At 44.3% G+C, this 26,426-nt stretch overlaps 1 protein-coding gene across 2 annotated transcripts in view; it reads right to left on the bottom strand.

Moving 5' to 3' along the window:
• TGFB2 (transforming growth factor beta 2) overlaps nt 1-26,426 on the bottom strand; it is a 92,812-nt gene that overhangs the window by 56,899 nt on the left and 9,487 nt on the right. Inside the window, exon 2 of one of the 2 annotated variants that reach the window (XM_018060159.1) lies at nt 18,819-18,902. The exons of the other annotated variant lie outside the window; for it this stretch is intronic. Within the exon in view, the coding sequence (XP_017915648.1) occupies nt 18,819-18,902 (84 nt within the window). The remainder of the gene's footprint in view (nt 1-18,818; nt 18,903-26,426) is intronic. 2 annotated transcript variants of the gene reach the window in all.

Below are 26,426 nucleotides of genomic sequence, written 5' to 3'. Positions count from 1 at the left end.
TATAGCCAATAAGTGGTACAACTTTTAGTACTTCATTTCATAAGGTAAGAGAGATCCATTTACACGCAATCTTGTTTATAACATGCAGAGTATTTAACACACCTTTTCTCAGCTTGGCAAACAGACCACATACCCACTGATGCTTTCTCCACCTCAAGTTATTCTGATTCTATTCTAACAAACATAGCAATTTTAATTGTCTACATGAGAAAGATGATAACTTCTAGCCCTACAAAATAATAAATGACAATCCACAGTCATCAAAAAATAAGACACATACCCAGCGCACTCAAAACACTTCTGCTACAAAATTCCTTTTTTCATTTTTTAAAAATGAATCAAGATGTTTTGGATGAGGGATGGGGCACCCCATGAATTACTTTATACTATCCAAATTAGTCTTAAATAAATTTTCCCTTTATCTCATCTCTACAGAACTGTCACACCACCATAAAATTGCCACGCATGACAAGCTCTGTGAGGCAGAAACGAAGGGTGGAGGGAAGGCATTCTTGTGTTATTTCACAATTTCTGGGAGGCTCCAGAATGTGGTACTCTCTGGTCGGTGTGTGTTTACGCTCTACCTTTTAAGGTGGGGAAATCCAAAGGCAACAGTTTTTCCTTGAAAATGTGTTTCATGGAAAGTTCTTCAGAAGTTTGTGGTTAATTCTGCTGCAGCTTCTAACTCCTTGAAACCTGACTCATAGAACGTATCACCAAATCTGGCATGTAGCTGTGTTAAAATTCTTCAGCAAAAAACTTCCAGATATTATGGTCAAAGGGATAAACAGTTTATGTAAGGGCTGCCACTTCTTACTGTGTCTGCAGCCAAGAGGAGCCCGTGTGACAACGAAGGCCTGTGACTCCCTCCCCGATGTCACCTGCTTCCCCATCAAACATAAAAGGACCTCTGAAGGTTACACGAGCAGCCTTATCCCTGCATTTCCAAATGTTCCTGTGCTTTATTCAATGTAGATTCATATTGACAATAGATGATACATTTTCTTTAAAGGCACACACTTTGCTATCTTGCAGTTTTGACCTGCCTAAAACATCACTTACAAATCCCAGGAGGATTCTAATTAACAAAACAGCAGTGGGCTATCCTGCCTAAATGGGAGTGTGTCTGTGCTTCTAGGCTTCCCACTGAGCCTCTGTTGAGAGCATAAATCCAGCTCCCAGCTCTTCTGTAATATCCCAGGGCAGCATCCACAATTCCAAGGCTCTGTCAGTATTTCCTGACTGGGAACTGTCTTTCCTTTTGCTTTCTATTCTTCCCTGAAACCTTTCCTAACCATCTAGTGTTTAATTCAAAACCCCAATTATTTCCAAGAAGACTCTGAAAATAATGTATAGTATACTTGTGTCATGTGACAACCTCCTAAGTCTCCATAGATATTAATTTTCAAAAACTGAGATGAAGGGGATTTCCCTGGTGGCCCAGTGGCTAAGACTCTGTGCTCTCAGTGCAGGGGGTCCAGGTTCTATCCCTGGTCAGGGACTTAGATCCCACATGCCACAACGAAGGCCTGACGCAGCCAAATAAATAAAAATAAATATTTTTTAATAATTGAGGTGAGGTATCAAAAGAGAAAAAGCACATCATAGCTCCATATACCACCAGAGCTTGAAAAGGAAAGCCCATTAAAGATCTGCGCTTCTAAGATAACTAGAAACAGTATTTGATGATGATCTTAGCATTGTGTTGGGAGCAGGAGTCGGTGACTTTCATCATCCTCTTCCTAACCCTGACTCCCTTCCCTAAACACTGGCTGTTTCACCAAAGGCAAGTTACTCCTCTCTCCTCTGCTTCAAGGTTTTGTTGAAGGCATCCCTTTCTGCACATGTAAGACCTGGGCATTTCACTATATGCAAATAGTACTTCCCTTAAGAATGGGGAGTGCTCACTTTGGCAGCACAGATACTAAAGTGGGGACAACACAGAGAAGATTTGCATGGTCTCTTTGTGAACGCAAATTCACAAAGCGTTCCATATTTGGGTTTGGGGGAGAGTTGAGTTGGGAGTTTGGGATTAGCAGATGCAAACTATTATATGCAGACTGGATAAACAGCAAGATCCTACTATATAGTACAGGGAACTATATTCAATATCCTGTAATAAGCTATAATGGAAAAGAATATTAAAAAGAATACATATACATATATAAAACTGAATCACTTTGCTGTATACCAGAGACTAACACAGCATTGTAAATCAACCTAAAAAAAACCAAAACCTATTAATAAAAAAAAGGAATGGGGAAAAAAGAAACTAGAAGGATGACAATGCATATAAATAATTTAAAAATAATATCTCTATGAAATGTCCCACAAAAGAAATACTAGTCCCAGGAAGTTGTACAGAAGAATCTCACTAGACTTAGGAAATACATCATTCTAAACCATGCAGGCTATCCAAAAGAAAGTACTGGAGCAATATCCCAACTCACTCAGGCAGGCAGTATAAACTTGATGCCAAAACCGAATCAGAAAAGGGAATGTAGCGACCAAATTCACTCATGAAACAAAATCCACTCCACAAAATAGTAGCATAACCAAGGTCTGTTGTATTTATGACCCCCTCCACCACCACCACCAAACTTTGAAATGATGGAACATCATCCTTTGGATTCAGTTCCTATGACAAGTGTCCAGTATAGGACACAGTAGTAAAGAAAAACTCTGAATTTCCAGAGAGAAAGAAACCTGTCTACCGACTTCAGGGTGGAAACGGAACCCAGTGCTTAAGACCAGTCCCTTTATCAGTCTCTCCAGAGCCGGGGCTGCGGGGATGGGATGGGGATCTTGGAGCGACTTTGTCTATGCTGGGGGTGACTTCTTCCACTGACAACACTCACCAAAGAGCTTCATTTCACACCTTTGCTTTTATAATTTTCCATCTGCGGCTAAAAATACAGCTTTTTGGGTGAGATTCAACCAAAGCATCACCCTCCCCACCTCCCCCACACCCAAAGCAAAGGGAGCAGTATCGAGTAAGGGCTCTTGCAAGGGGCCCCCAGGCAAACTAGCTCTTCTGTTTATATTTCCAGCCTCATTGGAAGACAGCCCTGAGCACTTCAGGTGGGGGCGGGGGGCTGCTGCCAATGCTCTGGCCTCATTTTCAGTCAAACACTCCTACGCCAAAAACATAGAAAAAAACATACCAGCTATGGTGAGGGTGCCGATGGCCGGCCCCATCCAGGAAGGGCAGAAAGAACTGGAGACCGGTTTCACCGTCTCCTTTTGCTGACCTTGGGGATCTTGTCTCTATTTACTCATCATGGAGTGATGATGAAAGTAAAATATGGTTCATTACACATGTGCTGCTCTGGCAACTGCTGACCTCTTTGATTTGAAAATCATTCTCCTCTCCTCCAGCCTATGACTGCCTCACTGTTTGTGCATGGACACACGTGCGCACCACACACACACACACACACACACACTCTTAATCACATTGTCTCATTTACTAGCTCTGTTTATTAACACACAGGGTTCAGTACAGGCTGTCTGAAATGGCCTCCAGCCCCTTCTCACAACTGAGGAACACCACGGAGAGCTGTGCTTGTCCAGAGTTTTAGGATGGGGTTTTGTTTGTAAGCTTGGCACTGCCAGCTGATGAAGACACAGCTCTATAACACAAGATTTAAGGTCTGGAACTCAGCAGACCCCAATTCTGCTTTGGCTTTGTCACTTTAAAAATCTGGCTTTGGGCACCTGTCTTCACCTTTCAAGGTCTCAGTTCCCCACCTGTAGAAAGCGAGGAACACCTACCTGGCAGGGAGGCTGGGAAGGTCAGAGGAAGTGAGACTCAAGAGAAGCTACAGGGAATGAGTCAGCCCCACTTGGCCACCTTCACCTCCTTTCTCCAAATCAGTTTTACTAAAGTCAAAATAAAAACAGACTTTGGAAGAGAACTAAATATGTGAGCTTGGGCAATCCACTTATATCTCTAAATTTCGTTAAAAGTCACTCACTCATGTCCAACTCTGTGTGACCCTGTGGACTATACAGTCCATGGAATTCTTCAAGCCAGAATACTGGAGTGAGTAGCCTTTCCCTTCTCCAAGGGATTTTCCCAACCCAAGTAGTGAACCCAGGTCTCCTGCATTGCTGGCGGATTCTTTACCAGCTGAGCCACAAGGGAAGCCCAAGAATACTGGAGTGGGTAGCCTATCCTTTCTCCAGAAGACCTTCCCGACCCAGGAATCAAACTGGGGTCTCCTGCATTGCAGGCAGATTCTTTACCAACTGAGCTATCAGGGAAGCCGTGAACTGCATTACCCCCATCTATAAAATGGGGACAAGACAGCTTCTATCACCTAGAGATGTGAGGATAAAATAGGATTGTGAAAGCAAAAGCACTCTGCCCCATGAGTTTGCTGGGCACCCCAACCACGTAAGGTCTGTTATTTTTTCCTAGATTCCTGGTTGCCAGGAAAAAGGCTTGTTTCTGGCAGATCTGTGCTCACCTCCCCAGCTCCCTGCTCACTCGGGGATGCCTCTGCACACGGAGCTCCCTTCCCAGCAGCCAGGCCCGCCCCCACTCTGGGCAGCTCTGCTCTTCATCTCCAGATGAAGCGAAAATCTGGTAAATATTACACTTACAAGGTAACAGGTCTGGAATGCTCGGCATCCCAGCGGAGCACAGTTGCTTCTTGGCATCCAGACACATATAGGCTGCAGCCCAGGGCCAACTACATTTGGCTGCTTTGTGTAATTCAAATAAAGATATTAAAAATCCTCCAACTCTATCAACATCTGTACTGTTTGCTAATCAGAGGGGTGAGTTTTCAAAAGTCATCTGGAGAGAACTTCGCATGTTGACTGCTCTTTTCAGTTTCATCCCAAAGGAGCGCTGCGTGGGTGGATATTCACCACATAGGTTTCTCATATATATAAGTGATTAAGCCAGGTGGCGTCTGCTTTCAGACCTCACCGCCTTTCCCCAAACAGATAGTTTTCTGGAGCGGTTTTCATTTCAGAGTTTGTGCCCTTAATTATGACACAGCATTGCCACTTCTGTGTCACATGATCAGCTCAAGGGTCAATTAATGGGACTAATGATGATAATGGCAAATATGAGGTGGGGGTCTTGTTTCTGCCCCTTATTAGCTACGGATCTGGGGAGTGATTTCATCTATCTCTGTGCTTTGGTTTCCTCCCATGTGAAATGGAGAAAATAATAATATCTACCTAGTGTTGCCAGGATCAAATGAGTCAGTATCTCTAAAGTGCTTAGGAAGGTCCCTAGGGTAGAAGCACTACATGGATATAAGTAATAAATGTTATTATTATAAATATTGTTCTTTTTGTTGTTATTGTTTATTTTGGACAAAATACTAAGTGTGAATAAAAGAAACTGATACAGATTCTTAGTGAAGGGTGACTGGTTCCCCCCATAAGTAAAAGAAGTTAAGCATAATTAGGCATCTTTAGGTTCACCTTTCTCTCCATTAAATAGCAGCAAGTAGAGAAAAGTGGAAAAATTGGATTCTAACACAGCCTTAACCTGTGACTTAAACCTTGGGCTTCACTGATTTGATCAGGACTGAACTTCCCTCAGTTAAGAGCACAGAAAAAGGACACCATTTTCCATTGGCTTCATCTTACTTTCCGAATAGCCAACCTCAGCATTTTTAAAGAAAACCTCCTCCCAAATGGCAACCTTGAGAAGAATCACCAAGGCGGGAACTAAGAAAGGTACACCACTGTCCTAAGAATAAAGGAAATAGAGCATACTCTTCTCTAGGTCTGCTTTGACAGTTAAAGGTAGTCGTGAAGCCTGATGTCCCCTGTGGGTAATGGAAGGTCTGGGATTTCCAGGATGACAGCTCAAGGCTGCTGGCAGACACCCTTCTGGCTTCACTGGCCTGGGAAGGTGCTGCCCCGTGAGGAATGGCCAAGTCCAGACAGCGAGCAGGTGAAGGCTGCCTCCGTCCTCTGCACACTTGTCTCCCACCCTCCCTTCCTCTCCTCCCCTCTGATCTCCCCTCGCATTCACAACCCCTCCCGCTGCCTGAGTTCCCTACTGTGTAAGAACAAGGAAAAAGCAGTACAAGACACATAAGGAATGAAAATGAAGCTGAGGGCTACTGGGGACCTCAAGATTCCCGTTACAAAGGATGAAACAGGAAGCCAGTTGTACTGGCAGAGAGAGGGCAAGATTGTTTACTCGGTAAGGCTTGCTGGGACCTCAGGCCACATCCTCCAGAGACATCTATCCTGTGTCCCTGTGATGCTGAGGCCACAGACACCCCAGGCCAGGACAGGACGGGGCTTCCCGGGGGTCAGGAGTGGGGCATGTGAGACAACACAGGAGCCGGCAAACCAGCACAAGAGGGGGACTTTCTGTTCTTTGTATTCGAAGAAGCCTGTGTCTCTCAACAGTCTACGACCGACCGGGGAGGAGCAGTAAACTGAATGAATCACAGTACTGACTGGGGGTGGGGCTGGTGGGGAGGGATGTCCTTGTGGTTAACCACATTTTACTGGGTTTTTTATTGATTGCAGTTGTATTCAAAGAGACATGACTCAGACATACCGTATCCGAAGCCACGTAAAGCAGTGGGTTCTAATGGAATTTCAATGTATGGAAACGTCAAGAACTGTACTCTGAGACGGGAAAAGCTTTGCTATCAACACAGACATCATTTGCTTCTGTCCTTTAACAGCTGAAGGAGACACTGACTTTCCTATTTCCCTTTCCATACGGAGGTTGTGGCTATTCACCACTCAGGTGCACGTAGCAATCCGCATACAATACAGATCAAATTTTTTTTAAGTTGTTTTCATTACTCAACCATTTTGTCTTTGTGTTACCATTGGCCTTGGCTTGTAAATATCATTCAGCAACTTTTGAATGGTTCCGCTGCTTTGCGTAGGGTGGTGGGTTATCAACTTTTTTCACCAATAGGTTATAAGCTACTTGGGGGCAGCCATAATAGAAGAATAACAATAAAAAGAATAAGAACACTGACAAAACCAATTTCACACGTTTTGAGGCGCATCCCCTCTGTCCTGCACCCACCGTGATTATTGCATTTTGGTGTGAGCTAAGAAACTGAGGCTTAAAGAAGGAGCACACCCAACCACTGTTCTAGCGAAAGGAATCTGGTGTCCCCACTCACACCTGTGTCCTAGGATCGCAGTGCCTTCCCCTCGGCTATCCGTGCCGCCTCTTCTGGGGGGTCCACCCCTACTCTCCCCATTTTTATCCACCCGTGTGAGTCAGGCAGCAAGCCCTGGAGGCTGTACATGCTCAGTGAATATTTATTGAATTAAATTGAATCAAACAATATTTTCCACATTACTGCTTTCAGTGACAGTTCAGGAAGAGATTAAAGTGAAATAACACACACAAAAATGTTGTTTAAACTGAAAACAAAAGTATGATCAGGAGCCTATGTGGCTTCTGATAATATTTCTAATATTTTGATATTTCAGAATATCTAATATTTTTAGATTTCTGATATTTCTAATATTTCGCTCATTTCACAGTAGCCTAATTTGGCAAACAAAAGTGAACTGGAACATATCTCAAAGGTTAATATGTATATGTGTGTGCATGTATATCATGTATAATATTGTCTATATATAATGGAACCTGCAAAATGCTTAAAAATAAAGTGAAATAACAAGGGAGAGAGATGTACTACTTAGCTGCAGAAATAGTTACTAACAAAGAGAGTTCTTTCAGGCAGGTTCTGAGAATTTTGAGCCCTTCTGATAAAACCGAGAATATCATTCTGCCTTACTTACCTCTACCAATTTTAAATGATATCTCCAATATTATTTTTGTCTAACAGAAATTGGAACTATTTTCAACTTTTTCCTAGGCTTAAAAAATATCTATCACTTGCTTTTCTCAACATATGACTTGATATTAAAAATATGGGCTGGAATTTCTGGTTTTCTTAGAGTTCTCAGGATACAAAAAAAACAAGAAAAGTTAAGTCTTTACTGATCACCTTGAATGAATGAATGAATGAATAAAAAATATATTCACTCCCTACCACATGCAAGGCATTTTTATGTGCTAACCTCTCTCTCTTTTTAAGTACCATTTAAAAGAGTATTTTTTTTAATTAATTTTCATTTTAGAGAAGAGAAAAATGAGGTTCAGAGAGGGTAAGTGACTTGCCTAATATTTCACAGTCAGGATTTTTACCCAGGATTCTCCTTTATGCAAAGTCTATGTTTTCTTTCTATTATATCACAGACTGTGTCACACTCGAGAGTCATCTTCGGCTCATGTGTGAGTCACTTTCTTGGCTTATCAACAGTAGGCTGGGATCAAAAAACCAAAGGTTGACATCCTCATAGAGTTGAAAGGAAGGGACCACCGTCTGTTATAACAAAGCAAAAGAAACAGAGAGGCCCATTATATGAACTCGTCTGTCTAGACAGATGACTAAACAGGGGTCCCTCCAGGGTTAGACTTGAATTTCCTCTGTTCAGCCTGTTGGATAGTTAGCAATAAAAAAAAAAAAAAAAAATTTTTTTTTGCTCAAAGGCTGTGGTACTAATCCAAGCCCTCCTACACTACCCAGAGAGTAGTTTGAAAGTCATTTCTGTGCAGCCTGCATGTGTTAAAGTTTCAAGCAGAAATTAGATTGAGAGGCGAAGAGCCCTAAAAATACTTGTGCCGTCTGGCTGAGAACCCAACTGCCCCTTTATAACTCCAGGGATAGCACTTTGAACACACAGCAGGAGTGGGGGCTAATCAAGGTGTTCCCGTGGGACCATCCACGACAAGAATGCATCAACGTTGGGCTTGGCTTTCCTATGGGCTGGCAAGTAACTTGCCTCTTTCTCTCTCCATGCTTCTGGGGACTCTGAATTTTACCCAACTTATACCATGAAAAATACTACTGACACTGAAGAAAAAGGCAGTGTCCTTTCATCTAGGCTGAGAGATGCAAACAGAGGTCAGAGATAATACGATTGCTTTAACCCTATTAATACTGCTGTGCTTAATGTACAAAAAGTTACCCCAGGAAGGAACTAGGAGTTGCCTAATTGATCAAGTGGCCCCATGGAAAAACTGGGAGCAGACCAGTGGACTAAGACTTCACTCATTTCCCAAGAAATCCTTAGCAATATGCTATTTCTATTATGGTCCATATTTGCAAAGTTCATTCACTCCCTCACTTAACAAATATTTACTGGATGCCTCAATCTGCAACATTCTTTGACATGTATGGGTATATATAGGGTGGCCAAGAGCTGGAGATGGAATTTCCAGGGCCTTGGTCTGGTACCATTCTGAACCTTTAATAGGCATTAAAGGATTAATGGAGTAGTTTAAGAACTCAGATTTACTAGCCTGGAAAAAAAAAAAAAAGTTGTTCTTATATAGGGAGAAAAAAATGAAATTCCAGGATTTTACCTTGCACACTCCAGTAATTACCCAGTGTGGACAAGAAAATCACTTAAGGCTGTACCATACAGTGTACACGTTTGGATAAGAAGCAACCATTGTCGTTCCTCAAATGGGGGTAGGAGGTCTTACCTCCTCAGACAGGAAGTAAAGACGAGCTAAACTCAGAAGCCACTGTCTAATTCCAACACCATCATTCAAGTCATTAGGTTCTGCTGCTCACTCTGAATTTCCATAGGTTTGGGGGAGACAAATACTGGCTTCAAAAGAAAATAAGAAAGCCATCCAAATATATCTTTTTTCTCTTCCTTTTTCAGAAAAGAATGATCTCCCTTAAATATAGTTATATATTATTTTCACTCAGTGAATTCTCCTTTCTTGACATCTCATCCCTTCATCCCAAATATTCTTGCTCATATTTAAGTTCATCGTCTTAGGGGAGTGATTGGGTTGGATGAACTTTGGAACCAGAAAGACCAAGTTCAAGTTCTGGCTCTGCCACTTGTTATCTGTGTGACTGTGGGGTAATTATATGATGTCTGTAAGCCTCGGTTTCCTCATCTGTAAAACTGAAAATAACAGTAGTGTTTATCCTATGATGTGCTGAGCTGTGCTAAGTCACTCAGTTGTATCCGACTCTTTGTGATTCCATGGACTGTAGCCCACCAGGCTCCTCTGTCCAGGGGATTCTCCAGGCAAGAATACTGGAGTGGGTTGCCACGCCCTCCTCTAAGGGATCTTCCAAAGTCATGGATCGAACCCAGGTCTTCTGCATTGCCGGGAGATTTTTTACCATCTGAGTCACCAGGGAAGCCCAAGAACTGACCAGGAATTGAAGTGGGGTCTCCTGCATTACAGGCAGATTCTTTATAAGATGAGCTACCAGGGAAGCCCTGTTTATCCTATAGGGCTAATATAAAGATTAGTGCAGTGCCTAACATAAGTATGCAATAACTAACAGTGATCAATATCATTATTATTCATTTTCTTATCACTAAAGCCAGGATCCAGCCTCTTCATTTATTAACACCCCACCTAGATCTTTGCCTTTTTTTCATGCAGAAATTCATGCAGAAATTCATAACAGGACATGGATAGCTAGACAAAAATCACAGTAGCAAATGTTACATAAACTCCCAAAACAGAGATTCTCAAATCTGGCTGCACATCAGAATGCCCTGGGAAGCTTTTTGAAACTAAAGATGCCAGCTCCCAGCCCAGACCAACCAAATCTGAATTTCTGAAGGTGGACCCCAGTCTGAGTTTATGTTTTTTATATTATACACAGTGAAGTTGAGAATCTCAGTAGCAGAGCACCCAAGTAGAGACCACAGCCCTGAGGGTCAGCACTTCCAGTAAAGGATCTGAGTGCTCTGCTATCTGAAGTCCAAGCCCAAGTTTTTGCCATGGTACCAGCATACCTGTGGGTGAGCTGGTCCTGACGCTTCCCCTGGTCAGTTTCTGAAAACCAGTCAGCTCTCTCCCTAACAATAACACTTGAGTAAACCATCCCTGAAGCCACAGTGGCCACAGGGAGCTGCCCTCCTGCTCTCCTGAATACACACAATGGACGAGGTAAGTAGCAGCCTTGAGAAAACAAGCAACGCAGAGCAGAAAAACAGAGAGGCAACCCCTGCGGTGGATGTGAGCAGAAACGAATCAGCTCCACTTCAGAGTGAAGATACAGTCCAGCTGAAGATTAGAAAAATATGGTCTGACCGTTTAGATTTCACAAGGATCCAAAACCAATTTAGAGTCCAGTTGGTGGACAAAGTTCACATTCAGCAAAACAGCTCCAGCAGTTGCATCATCCACACAACAGGGCAATTCAGAAATACAGATGTCCAGCCATGTGCAAAACAATGCTTTCATTTTTTTCTGCTCTTTCCCACTGCTGACCCCAAAAGCAGGATGGAGATGCTCAGCATCTGCTGCTACTAAGAATAGGCTGCCGAGATGATGGGGAACTTGCAAGCAGGGATTTACCCAGCATGCTCAGGGGCGTTCAGAGCAGATGGATGGCTGCCCCTGGGTTGAGAGGGGCACAGGAGATGCCTCATGCCAGGTGGGGTCATTCTGCAGTGTTCTCACTGGATACAGCAGGAGGGAGCCTGAAACTAAGCCATTGACCTCACTGGTTACTGTCAGGAGACTAAGGCTCAGGTTAGACAGAATTTGAGGGAGCCACATGGTACCCAATGTTTAACTCATTCAATTGGCATGGAACTCATAAAAAGAGATAAGAAATAGGAGAGTCATGGTACGTCTAGCTACAGCTAAGCATCTTCAGACTTACAGTCTCATAGAAACTTAACCTGGATTGTGAAGAACATTTACCAGATACTGCTGGGCATGTCGGGAACATACTGGCAACCTGAGACCCTAAGGCGAAGAGAGGTGAGTACATGTTTTGGAGGTAAGCCTGAGTTTCCCTGACACACATAAATTTCACAGAACATATCAGGACTTGCTTCCTAAATCTAGTACTACCAACTGTGCCTCTGACACCAAACAAACTTGTTTTGGTTGGAGGAATAAGTTGTATATAAAAATGAAGGGGACTTCCCTGGCGGTCCAGTGGTTAAGACTTTGCCTTCCAAGGCAGGGATATGGGTTCCATCCGTGGTCAGGGAGTTAAGATCCCACATGCCCCATAGCCAAAAACCCAAAACATAAAGCAGAAGCAATATTGTAACAAATTCAACAAAGACTTTAAAAATAACCATAAAAGTGAAGCAGAAGGAAATTGATGTCTGTCTTATAAAGCCAACTGACTAAGTATTCAGCAAATATCCATTATAAAGCTCCTTATAATTCCATGGACAAAGCAAAAGTGTGGATCCAACCATGCCATACCAACAACATAGCAAGTTTTTAACATGGGTGAAATCCTTTTCTTTTCCCCAACGCCTCCACTTACACTACGGTAGACTATACCATTTGGTCAAACTCCTCTCTTCTAGACCCACTGCCAAACAGATCCTTTTCTTGTGCCCCTTCTTGCCCTACTGAAGTCATGATGGCCACTGGAATGTAGCTGTGGATAACTGTACATCTCCTGCGGCCCAGCCAGGAGGTCAGCATGCCCAGGTTAGACGCTGCTCCCTCAGCCTGGATCCCACAACAAAAGATGTCATAGAATCCATAGGATATAAGTGAGGGATCAACCTTTGTGATGTGCCTTTGAGACAGGGAAAGAAGAGCTAATGACTTTGGGCTGTATAATGGCCTTTGTACACCACGGGTCCATTATGTCTTCTGAATAACAGATACCTCAATGTGACTATTTTCATGTTAAAATTTAAAAAGTTAAAGAGAAGAAAATATTTTAATCCAAAGTTGTTTCAAGCAAAGAGTAAAAAGAACCAAAATTAAAAAAAAAAAAAAAAACACCAGATACCTGATACAACAATTTTGCCCTGTTCTCCAGCCTCACTATTTCATAGCGGGTCTCCTGAGGTATACATTCAATTTTTCAAAGAATACAGTAAGTGCTTCTGCTGTTTCATGATTCATCAAGACAGTAGTCATGCGAGCTCAAAGAGGGAGAAAACATGAAAGGGCAAATCTTCCCCTTCCTGAAAGCTGAAAACTTCCTAGTGCTACTGACTGACTGCCAAACTATCCTCCCAAAGGCCATCTTTTCAAGCAGCAAATACCAGCTCCCCCTAAGAAGGCTTCCTTGACCTGTCTAGATCAAGCTCATCGATTCTTCTGACCTCTCAGACCCTTACTTATAATCAACCACATGGTGTTAGCTTCTCAGTTTGGTTGGGCTGGTTTGGTCGGCCTGAGCTCCTCCCCAAGTCAAAGGCTCCTGAAGTCAGGATCTGTGTTCTATTACTCCATCCACGGGCAGAGCTCACACAGCATCTGAATGCAGAAGACACGATTGACGTGTCTTATAGACATGGATGAAGGAATCAAACCAACATCCCAGTGTAAAGTCTTGCTGCTCAAAACTTAAAAATGGGAACACAAACTCTGGTCCAACAGGAATGCTTTTTGACTGATAAGAGACATAGTTTTACACATTCCCTGGCTTATGACCTCATTTCAAAGTTTAGGCAAACGTACAAGGCACAGCTGGACAGATCCAAAGAGCCTTCCAAGTCTGACTTTCCACTTCCTACAGGAAGAGACAGCTTGTCATTCTCGGAGGCCAACCGTGGTCACCTATGAGTTTACTGTCTTGTGTTCCTGGGCATGAATCGAGGGTGGCTGTGACTAAGCAGTCCAATAAGAACAGCCTCCAGCAGCTGCCATTCCACACTTGTCAGCACAAGATGGGAGACCCAAGAGGTTATTTGCATACACAGAAGGTGCAAAGATAGCTTCTTTCCAGAAAGGAAGGGGGTGGGTTGCCAGTAATTCAGGAGTGTCCATTTAAAACAAACAAACAAACAAAAACATATTCTATATACAGAACCCATCTGTGACCTGCCTATCAAATTATCTGTTAAAGAATGAACTCAGCACAAGGAAGGTCTTGTTGAAGTTCCTAGTTGTTGGAACTTCCTTGGGCTGAGTGCCTTCCCAGTGCATTGCCAAGACCAGCTCACTGGACTTCCTGCTCTTGCCTTGGTCACTGTCCTTCATTTTGCTGCAGAACCCCTTGGCTAAAACTGCCCTTCTCCCCATTTGATTCAGAGGAAAACCCACAGACTTGGCAATGGCCTCCAAGTCCCCACCTGACCCATCTGTCATTATCTCTCTAATCTCATCTCCTAGGATACTTCTGATCAAATTGCAACTCACCTCCCCACTCCCCAAAGTTGCTCTGATTTTCTGTCCTATCACATTGATCATATTCTACCATTCTCATCTTTTTAATTAATTGTCTATCTTCTTCCTCCAAAATGTGAAGCTCCCCAAGGGCAAAGTTTTCTGTTTTATTCACTGATGGCATCGCTAGTGCCTACATGGATACCTAGTACATTGCGACAATGAACCCTGTGGAGTGAATGACGATCGTAAGGATGTCTCGTGTTTACCTTCGTCTTCCTATGATCTTTGCATGCATTAGACATCTATCTTACAACTAGATCTATATTTGTGGTGCACGTAGAGACCTTTTTAATGGAAGGCTTGCTGGGAAGCAGAATGAATACGACTAGTCACTCTTCCTGCTTCAATAGAAAAATGCTTATTCCCATTGTTTAAATCTGCAAAGCGATGAGAGTTCTTCTGGTATTAAGACTTTAAACTTCCTGTTTTCCAGTGGTTATTAAGCCTGACCAGCGTGATCCAAGGGCAGCTATAAAGTGACCACGGTAGTTAGTGCCTCTTCCCCTGGTGTTAGTTCACTGGTATATTTACTCTTCACCACAGAGCAAACAACCTAGCTCTCAAACTGGTAGAAATAACAGAGAAATCACTCGGGGCACAAAGACAATTCCTGGGCATGTTTATTTTAAAAAAATACGCTTTTTTTGGTTCAGCATGTAGAAGAGCTGGCTATTTCTCTATCTTGATCGTCAAAAACACTACAGTAGTTATAGAATAACCATATTGTGTGGTTGGCTTCAAAATACTGGATGGTTCTAAAACAACATCAAAATCACAGGAGATCTAGGTTGCACAAAGAAAATACCAAGTCATTTATTATTAACTTTTTCTATTTAATATCTAGGTCAGATTTTCACCTGCTCGAATACCTCCGGTTGAAAAAAAAAAAAAAAACCAAAACACTAGTTGGAAAGAGAAAACTTCAGTTACTTGGAACTGAGTTGTGCTGAGTGAGTAGAGTTTACATTCCATTGTTGGCGAGATCCTTACCCCATGGAATGTCTCAGAACAGATTTCAGGCCATGAAGAGGTCAGCGGTGCTTTGACCAAACACTACCTCAGCGAACTAAACATTATACATCGGCTACGGCATTATAAATTGTACATCACTTGCACATTATACATTTGTTTTGAAACTGCGCTGCCCAATCCAGCCTCACAGGGAGGCATCCACTCGTGTGCATAACCTCCCAACGAGGCATCCACCCGCCGCCACGTGGTCATCTGCCTGCACATTCACAGCCCCTCTGTGGTGAGTGGTAAGCAGGGGTGATGTGTGATCAGCATGATTAACCACGGACCTAACTCGATCATTGTATGCACTGGGGGACATAGAGAGCACAGGGTGAAAACGTGGTCATGCTATGGATTCGGGGTCTCACACTTGCGGGACCAGCTGATCAAACAGAGGCCCTGCTAGATCTGAATCCTTCAGGCTGAAGGACCTGGAGTAAACAGACCGGCAGAATAAGAGCCTCCACTGCATCAGGTTAGTGGGGACTGGTGCACCTGCACTGCCTTTCAAAGGTACAGACTCCTTGGGTTCCACCCACCCCAGGGACTCTGACTCAAGACAGGCCCGGGAATCTGCTTTTGATGACCCTTCGGAATGTACAAAAAATGCAGGTCACACTCTGAGAAGCCCATCCTTAAATCTGAACCAAGCTAATGAAAGGCATCACGCTCAGCAAATACTTAAAGAACAAACAGAGCTGGATTTGCCTTCGTGACTCTTAACCCATTCCTTCCTGGAGAGACCATCTGGACTGCTTATCTCCTGGACTTGTCTATATTAGAAGAAAAACCTACAGGCGGGCTAAGCTCATCTCAACCTACATTTTGGAGGAGAGTGAACTTAAAGGGGAGGGGGGGCGAGGGGGAAATGATGTAGCGGCCACACAGGCTACGAGGAGGGCCACACAGGCTACAAGGCGGGGCCACACAGGCTTCCTCCAGGGGATCTGATGTAAAACTGAGGAGGCATCAGCACTGCCAGTCCAAGCATGGGTGTCAGGACACGTGGTGATAACTACACCCAGGTTAGAGAGGGAGGGAGGAAAGCCAGAGGCGCCACAGGTCCCCCCACCCCGCCGACTCCCTGCGGCCACTCCCAGCATCTCCTTGGAATGGAGAAGCAGTTCACACAAGGTGACAGGGATGACCCTCAAGCCGCTTGGCACCAGCCAGCCTCCACTTAACGAGTGTTCAGAATCACAGTCAGCATGGAGAAATTCACCCTGACCCTGGACGCCTGCCCCCTGGCATCGGCTCACTTACATTTTTACTCAATTACTATTTCTAAGAACAGAGACCAAAAAAAAAAAAAAAAAAAAAATTTGCAGAGCCCCACTGCTCAGCAGTCTTGCATGGAAGGTCTGGAAGGGTCTGCAGGCTTGACTCCCAGGCAGGAAGCTGGGTGGGGCAGGAGGGCCTCCCACTGAACAGGGATCTCTTTCCCCAGCCTCACCCTCTGAGACACTCCTGATTTTCCCAGACTCAGGAGAGGCAGGGTGGGCTTCCAATGTTTTTCCACCAAAGAAAGGGGGAAGCTTGCAGCCATTAAATGACCGAAAATAAACCCAAGTGAGAAGGAGTGTCCGAGGCCAAGTGGAAGGGGAGACCTCTCCCTTTGTTTACTATGAGGAAAAGATGAAAAGGAAATGAATCCAAAGTGGTAGGTAAGAGAATTATAAAAACTAATGGGATGGGATTCCCAAGGGAAACAAAAGAAAAGCCAAAAAAAAAAAAAAAAAAAATGTCTGGGGTCTCTGTGATGTGGTGGAGGCATGAGGGCCAGACCTGAATTCAGGATTAGCTTCTATTCTCTTTGCTAGTTTGATGACTGAGGACAAGGTAGTCACCTCTCCAAGCCAGAGTTCCCTCAAAGATGAGGATTCCATCCCACCCTCACCAGCCAACCAACGTGGGGAGAATAGGGATGACAGGCCTTCAGTACCCGGGACATGGGGGCGGGTGGGGCGGCTGGAATTCAACACTCGTTTTCCTTCTCTCATCCTTTTCCCTTGTCTTTTCCAACAAGCTGGCGAAACAAACAAACAGAAAGCAGACAGGTAACTCCTTGGTTTAGACAGTACAATAAAATACAAGTTTAGAGATGGCACACCAAATACAATCTGCCTTACAAACGGGAACTTAAAAAGTATGGATGAAGCCATTCACTCTTTTTATTTACATGGCAGCTTCTAGCCATTCTGAGGCCTTCTGTACTCAAATAAATATAGATTCTCAATGGAATCAGTTTTGTTTTTGAGGAAAGCCCAGCTTAGGTTACTGTAAACAGACTATTTCATTTCTTGATTCCTTGATTCCCAAGGAGCAAGGTTAGTAGCTCAGTTGGTAAAGAATCTGCTTGCAGTGCAGGAGATCCAGGCTTGACTCCTGGGTCGGGAAGATCCTCTGGAGAAGGAAATGGCAACCCACTCCAGTATTCTTGCCTGGAAAATCCCATGGACAGAGGAGCCTGATGGGCTGCAGTTCATGGGGTCGCAAAAAATCGAGCACGACTGAGTGACTAACACTTTCATAATTAGGAGCGGTAAAGTGCACAGCAGGATAACCCAGGGAGTGAAGACCTCTATTGGGGAAATAAAAACATTTCTCCTGTCCTTATTTGGGATCTCCACTTGAATTTAGAATCCATATAATTCATGCTTCCTCGGGGCCTCAAAAGTGTAGAGGGAACCAATGCCAGGACAGTAGGTCCATTTCCTCCCTTCTTGAGCATGGATCAGGGTACCACCTGGGCCAGAGTGTTTGAGTGTCACCATCACCTAAGACCTGTTCTTTGCTGTGGTCTCATGGCTCAGCAGATGATAAAAGATGGCACTCAATAAAAGCTGGCTGATTCATTAATGTTCCAAATCAGAACGGGGTGAGCCCTCCCGCTTTGGTGACCAACCCCCCGACTCCACCCCAGCCTATCACACGGGGTTAGGCTCTGAGGGGCCTGCACTTGTCCTGAGGGTCAGGGCACAGTGGCAAGCTCTCAGGTTCAGCCAACTGAAGCCTTGACCATGATCATCCCATTCTGTCATGCAACCCGTATGAAGGCCACAAACAACCCATTAATGACCGTATGAAGGCCACAATGATCAGCATACATTTCCCATTGTCCTCCCTGTAGAACTTCAAAGGAGAGAAAAATCTCCTTCTTCCCTTTCAGTTCAGTACCAGAAACATTCATTGAGCCATTGCTGTGTGTCAGAAATAAGAACACAGGTTCAAATAAGAGACCAAAAAAAGGAACCCTTGACATTCTGGCCATACAATCCACGCCCCCCCCCTTCCCCACCCCCCCGCCCAGAGCATCCTCCCAGGGAGTCAAGAGATCAATCTATCAAGTCATTTGGGAAGCCCTGGATCACACATCTCATAGACCCGCAATCCATCCTCCCCCGTATTAGAATCAAGTCATCATAGCACTTCAAAGCATTCATGAGTTTTTCTGATAGACACTCTGACGACAAGATCGGGGGGCACCTGTGTGATTGTCCAGCTACGAGGTTGCACTTCAGACTTCTCTTTTGCCTCTGACAAGTCCCCCCGCCCCACCCAGGAGACAAACACTAAAGATGGGCTGGCTACCACTACGCCAAATGAGGTATATAAAGCAGACGAGTGTACTCACCAAGGTACCCACAGAAAACCTGGGACTGTCTGGAGCACAAGCTGCCCACTGAGCCAGAGGGTGTTGTAACAACTGGGCAGACAGCTAGGAGTTTTAAAAAGCACAGTCATTAGCTATTTTACTGAGGAGATGCCTATACAGAGCTATACAAAGATTCAATGCAGAAGAGGGACGCAATGCATGTATTTATCATTCCCCCAGAAACAGAAGGGCCCCACTATTCAGGGCCAGGGGACTACGGGGTAAGCAAGTCTGGGGGATTGTGGATTCTCACCCCAGATCTTTTGGCATGCTTTAACCAGCAATCAGGCTCCTGAATTTAGTGTTCCCCTTAACACATTCTAGTGTTAAAATAACAATGTACAATTTATATACTGAAACAGTCACATAAATACTTGACTTATATTAAAGATGACTAGGAAAGGCCCTGACCTTTTGAACAAAAGACAGACTCCCTCTTAAGAATAAAACTCTGATTTTCATTTGGTTGGCCTCAATTTCAGTTTTCTTAAAACCACCTGTTATCATTTCTAACTTACACATGAAAACTCCTACATCAGTGATCAAAAATTCAAGTATATACTGGTTTAGGGCTGCTTAGTGATAATTTAAAAACCTAGGCCTCCTTGGAATGGATTACATGCATCTTCCATGATACTTTGTGACATCCTGAAATTCTGAACTCTGCCTTCTTTAAACATCTTGTATGCATACTAAATGTCAGATTTTTGCATGAGATGATGTGGATGGACACCCCTGCTCTGTCATCAGTCTCCTGGAATCTGAACAAATGCCTTGATGCACCTAAGCCTCTGTTGCTATAAAATGAAACTGACATCATGCTATTCCTGAGGGTTTATTGAAATGGGATATTTAAAAGAAACTCACAAATAAAAGGTGCTTGGGGATATAATAATACCAGTTATCTAACTTGTTTGATAGGTGAATCCCCGATGGCCTTCCAGGTCTGTATGAACAGACTTCCTTCCCAGCTCCTTATACCAATTTAAAATCCATGCACCTCCATTCACCTAGGATATGTCTTCTAAAAGCATGGCCACTATTCATACCTGACTTGAAGATTTCTTTGGACAAAACACACAGGTCTTATGGACTTCCCCCTCCCCTCTCTCTCTCTTTTTTTTTTTTTTTTTTTGCCAGATTTTTATGTTTCTGTCTCAATTCTAAAGCAGATAAGGAAAACTTTTTTCCATGCCCTATAACTTACCACCTCCAGCATGCAGCCCCCTAACAAGATCCCAGGGACACATTTTCACACTTGTGGGGATTACAGCTTCCAGTCAAAACCCTCTTTAATTGAGATGTGGGAGGTGCTCGGCCTGGATGGCTAGGAAGATGAAGGCCCAACACCCAGGCCTCGGTAACATGTTGCTCTCACGTCGCCACCATACGCTGCTACCAGCTGACATCTGCTCACACACGTTCTCACCCACAAGCAACCACGGTGTTTATTTTCAGAGCCCTCTCTACACCCTCCCTGAGAGAAAAATCCCTCCCATCACCCGTCAGCAAAGATAGGAAGCTACAGACAGGGTAGAAACTGTGTCACAAGATCAGCAAGGCACACGATGTCTTCTCATTCAGATCTGACCTCTAAAAAGAGATGCTGAAAGCTCTCTGCGATAAAAATCTCAAGGAACAGAACCAGAGACAGGCAGGGCATGCAGAGCGTGGCTGGGTCAGCAGCACGTTCTCTTCACACGAGGGCCCTGTGCGTTTCTGGGGGGATTTCACTCCTTTTCCTGGGAAATAGCACCTTCTTCAGGCCAGTGGCTGTGTGGTGCTGCAGAGGGATACTGATTCTGTTAATGGAATCCAGATCCCTGAACTCACCCCTGATCACCAGGGTCAAAGGAAGTCTATGAGAGAACAGGGCAAGCTAACTGTCGTCATCTGTCATTTCCAACAAGCAGTCCTCAAGTAGGCACCTTTGGTTTACTCTCGCTCTGCTATCAAGCTACAGTATTAAAATGCTTTCCTTCCTCCCCTCCCCTTTTTGTTTATTTTGTTTTGTTTTTAAGCAGGGCCAAAGAACAGGGTGAGTTTCACTGGTGGCTCAGTTATTAAAGAACCTGCCTGCAATGGAAGAATCACGGGTTCGATCCCTGGGTGGAGAAGATGCCCCTGGAAAAGGAAATGGCAACTCCAGTATTCTTGCCTGAAAAAATCCCATGGACAGAGGAGCCTGGCAGGCTACAGACTATGGGGTTGCAAAGAGTCGGACATGACTGAGCGACTAAACCACCTCCATAAAGAAAAGGGTGGTCTGGTATTGATCCAGGGCCTCAGAAGTTAAGACCACAAATCAGATGGAGATATAAGTGATGCAAATAAGGGTGATTTATGCCAAAGATAAGTGATGCAAATAAGGGTGATTTATGCCAAAGAAAGTAACTGTTAGTTGGGTTTTTTTTAATCAATTTTCAAGACCTATGTGTTTGAAGTCACACTAGATACAGGTAAACTTTTTCTGTTAATAAGTTTTGAGGTCCATATGAAATGCTTTCTAAAATGTGAAACCCTAGGGAAAATCTGAGACATGAATAGTCTTAGAGATACAATCATTTTTAGCAGTCCCTGGGTATACTCATGGATAATGGGGGAGCATGGCTCAGGTAAGTCAGAAGATAAAAACAGTCCTGGAACTAAAATTTTGCATGAGTAATTTACAAAATAACTAAAAGACAATGAAGCTAACTATAAAAGTGCTAGAACTCCTTTTTAGCTGTGATGACACAACTAAGAAATAAAGCAAACAAACCTAAACACACAAGGCTTCCAGAGGGTGCTTCTGAGCTACCTACTTGGATCTCACCTTGAAATTAAAGAATAATTATCTTGGTAACTCCCTGGTGGTTCAGTGGTTAGGACAATGTGCCCTCACTGCTGAGGACCCCGGTTAGATCCCTGGTGGGGAACTAAAATCCCTCAAGCTACGAGACATGGCCAAGAAAAAAAAAAAAAACTATTGAATAATAATTTGGATGGAGGATAGGAGACAAAGTCCCTGGAATCCACACCCAGCACTCCAGGAGATCCTTTTGCTTGGCAGAATTCCAGAAACACTAGTATAGCCCTTGTGATCTAGAGGTTAGAAAGGCCTTTTACAAAAAGTTCATTTGTCCTCCAAACAACCCAATCAGGTAGATCACAATCCTCTCATAAGGGTTCTCTGTTCTGGGTAATCAGTCTTTTTATGTAGCGTGAAAGTGTCTCTTAGCCAGAAAGAAAGACATTCTTGCTGCAATGACATCTCAAGCAGAATTAAATATCACTGCAAATGGGCTTCCCAAGTGGGGCTAGTGATTAAGAACCCGCCTGCCATTGCAAGAGATGCAAGAGACTCAGGTTCCTTCCCTGGGCCAGGAAGATCCTCTAGAGGAGGGCATGGCAACTGACTCTAGTATTCTTGCCTGGAGAATCCCACGGGCAGAGGAGCCTGGCAGGCTCCATAGGGTCACAAAGAGTCGGGCACGTCTGAGTGACTTAGCAGAAGCAGCAAAAATGCGGCAGTAAACTCCACATCACATTAGTCCCTGCCTCCACCCCTCCCCAGCCTCCACACAAACATCCTCCACGCAGATATCTCTCTCATGATGACAGCAGTTCCAGAAGTGGGCACCGTTATCTCTCCCAGCACGAGATGACAGCGAGTTTCTACTCCTCTCAGAGGATTCCCAGCAAAGGTTTCTTACAAACTGCTGATCCCCAACATCTTATGATTCGGGGTCAGTCTGGCTCAAGACCCTCTTTCTAGAATCCAGGTACAACTGCCAAAAAATTAATGAAACTAGACCAGGCCCTATGCACACAGCTTCATTGTTGCTGATGATGCTTTCTGACAGCGGAATTCTTCTGAAATATATCTTGCTCCAGGACAAACCAGCGGCTGCCACCTCATTCCACAGAGGTAAAAAGCACAGTAGGTGAAATAGTGGCCATTCAGGACTGAGTTCACACATATGAACAGCAAACGCCACCAACATACTTAACAACCTAAAGCTTGAGTGAGAACCGCTGTCTGAGAACCTTAGGTAATAGCCATCGTTCTCCTTTGGTTCTGCCCAGCTATTTCTGGGTAAAAGCTCTGTTTCTCTCTCCTTAACTTCCGGAACCAGATGCTAAGTTGCAAGCTTGGATGTGGAAACCCTTCTTCCAGAAAGCCCTGACAGACTTCCAAGCAGGCAATTCCTTTACTAAATCATCCATCTTCTGTAAAGACATGTCCTCAGTCCGTGATTTTCTTTTTTTTTTTTCCTCCTTCTAAAGTCAAATCAGAGTTAAGTCACCCACCTATTTTTCTTTCTTTTTGTTGGACTTTCTCAGCTAGCAACTTAATGATAGGAGTTTATTATAAGGAAAGAATCACTTCAATGGCATAGTCATTTAGTTGTCGAAACAAAAGTGAAAACGAGATAAAGCCAGTGGATAGGGGAATGCGCTGGGTGCTCAGTCACTAAGTCGTGTCCGACTCGTTGCAACTCCATGGGCTGTAGCCTGCAAGACTCCTCTGTCCATGGGATTCTCCAGGCAAGAACACTGGAGTGGGTTGCCATGCCCTTCTCCAAGGGATCATCCAACCCAGGGATTGAACCTAGGTTTCCTACACTGGCAGGCAGATATTTTTTTACCACTGAGCCACCTGGGGAGCCCAGATAGGGAAATAAATAATCCTGTAAGAAAGCCCTCCACCAATGGAAGCAGTAATAAAGTTACTGCTACATTTGATCTAGAGAGAAGAACCTTAGTTGAATTTGGTCTAAGAAGTATTGAATTCCCAATACTAAAATGACTCCAAAACTCAGGGTATAGTTCTTAGAAAATTCCCATTTATGTGCAATAATATGTTTTAGTGACCTTAAAATGCATGAAAAACTACTGTCTCCTCGTTTAGACAGTTCTTCCTCTGAGCTCAGCGTCTCTCTTAAAACCAGACTCTGCCTTCTCATTCACATGCTGGAGTAACAAACAAGGGCCGTGACAACAGCTTGAAGTTATGAATGAGCAGTTATTTGTGAACACGCTCGTCAAGACAGATGTGGAATCTGTCAGTGTGGTGTGGGTTAGATAGGGAAAGCCAAATGAACTGAGCCGAGGTCAAAGTCACAACATTTTTCTTTTTTCTCCTTGAGGCTGGAAAGATGCTACAGTGCTTTCTGAAACTAATATCTCCAAAAAACCAGTCCGAGTGTTACTTGGGCTCATGGTTGCCTCGTGACCCTCCTTTCCGAAACACCATGTCTCTTCCTCAGGAACGTCCTGCTTCCTAATGACCCACGTGGAGGCCGAGAGGACGAAGGCCTGAAGGAAGAGCCACACTCTCTCTGTGGACAGAGATGCATCCCACATGCCAGTGTGAGAGCAAACAGCTGCCTGAGGAAGCTGGAAATGGATCCGAACTATTTTCAGAAGGTCTGGGCTTTGCAACATCCAGAAAGCATTTTCCATTTGCTTTAAGTTCCTCAAGTTGTTGTGATTAAAGGGGACATCTAAGCCCCACATTTCTGGCTTATCAGGCAGAACCAAGTCCAAAGGCTCATTTCTGAGAAGGAAGGGATAGGGTTGGTCCACAGAGAAGAGCTTTGTGGGCACCAGAAGGCATTCCCTCCTTCCAACAGCCCCTGCCACTCTGCTTAGTGGCTTCACTTGTGTCCACCTCTGTGTGACCCCATGGACTGTAGCCCACCAGGCTTCTCTGTCCATGGAATTCTCCAGGCAAGAATAATAGAGTGGGTTGCCATGCCATCCTCCAGGGGACCTTCCCAACCCAGGGATCTCCTCAACCCAGGGTCTCCTGGGTTGCAGGCAGATTCTTTACCACTGAGTCACCAGGGAAGCCCCCTAACAGACCCTAAGCCCAGTAAACTTGGTTCCCTTTGGACAGCAGTGTCCTCTCACACCAATGAAGTGGTTTTACTCGGTTGCTCCAGGAAAGCCAGGATGCTACGTCACTCAGAGAGCATCTTACTCTATTGACAGCTGCTCCTGCCCGAGTGTGGCCTGTCCTCTCGGACAACACCTCCTCAGTTTTCATTTCCTCTTCAAACCCTTTGCAGCAACTTCTCACCACCCTCTCCCCTTCTTCCCACCCATCCTCCTCTGGGAGACTTCTACCCTGTAATGGCATTTTGTTGCTGAAGTCTGTTGAATTGCCTGGGACTTCCCCAGCAGTCTGGTGGTTAAGACTTTGCCTTCTAATGCAGGGGTTGCGGGTCGGGTGCCTGGTCAGAGAGCTAAGATCTCACATGCCTCGTGGCCAAAAATCCAGAACTTAGGAAAAAAAAAAGAAGAAGTAATACTGTAACCAATTCAATAAAACCTTTAAAAATGGTCTGCATTTTTTTAAAGTATTTAAAAATATCAGAAAATAATAATTAATAAATAAATAAATTGCCTGGCAGTGAAGAAACCGCTGTGGCTGGTTCCTGGTCATGAAAGTGAGATGAGGTTCAAACATCCTGGCTACCTTCTCAACAGAGCCTCTCACCAGGGGAGGTGATGAGACAAGGGACCTGGGAGAAGGGGCCGAGCGTGGCCCAGAGACAAGCTGCCCAGAAGCCCCCTTGGCATCTTAGCCTTTTATGAACAACATCCACCCCCATCCACACCCCAACCTTTGTTGGATTTCAGCCTTTAGGGCCCAGAAAGATAAAGAGGCGAGTATTATTTAACTCATACGCATATTCAGAGAGATCAGTTAAAATCATCTCAAAAAAATTTTCCCTAGAAATGCACAGGCCCTTTGAAACAACTAGCAACACCCTGAGATGTCAAAAATAAACAAATAAGTAAACCCTGATATTAATGCACTGAGCCCAGCAAGACACTTCAGCTGGGAGGACTCCAGGATGCAGACCTCCTGTTTCTGGTGCCAGAGGTGGCAATTGCCAGTCAGAGGCTCTGAAAGTTTACTAAATAGAAACGTTTCCTGAGGGCAGATATCATGCCCCCTCTTAATTTTATTTTCAATGTGTTTCTAGGACAGAGCGCTCTGCTGTATGCACATGGACTGCTACTCTTCCAATCCACAAACATGAATGTGACTTAATACCTCCAAAATCCCAATGCTCTCTTAGAAACCATGGCATGTTACAATTCATGAGAGCTCTAAGTGGCATATGAAATTACGGACTGTCGCTTCAGGCATGTCCGACTCTGTGACCCCAAGGACTATAGCCTGCCAGGCTCCTCTGTCCATGGGATTTTCAAGAATACTGGATTGGGTTGCCATTTCCTACTCCAGGGGATCTTCTCGACCCAGGGATCCATATGAAATTATGGTGCATTATGAAATCAGTGGTGTTTCAGATTCAGTGCATAATAACTGCCTGCAAAGCAAGCCTATTAAGTGCCAGAAGTAGCTACACTGGGAATTTCTCTGCACACCATCACCCATCCTCCATGATCCTAGGGGGCAGGGCTCGTCTTCATCATAACAAGTGAACAAACTGAGATCAACTTAAGTACTGGGGCTGTAGCCCCGGCACCAAGCCACGGATGGCAGAGCCAAGATCTGAATTCAGCAGTGTGTGCTAAGTTACTTCAGTTGTATCAGACTCTTTGCGCCCCCAATGGACTGTAGGCTGC

The sequence above is a fragment of the Capra hircus genome, chromosome 16 (assembly GCF_001704415.2).
Source record: "Capra hircus breed San Clemente chromosome 16, ASM170441v1, whole genome shotgun sequence".
NCBI lineage: Eukaryota > Metazoa > Chordata > Mammalia > Artiodactyla > Bovidae > Capra > Capra hircus.
The sequence above is the reverse complement of the archived record's forward strand: the minus strand, read 5'-3'. Positions and strand labels throughout refer to the sequence as shown.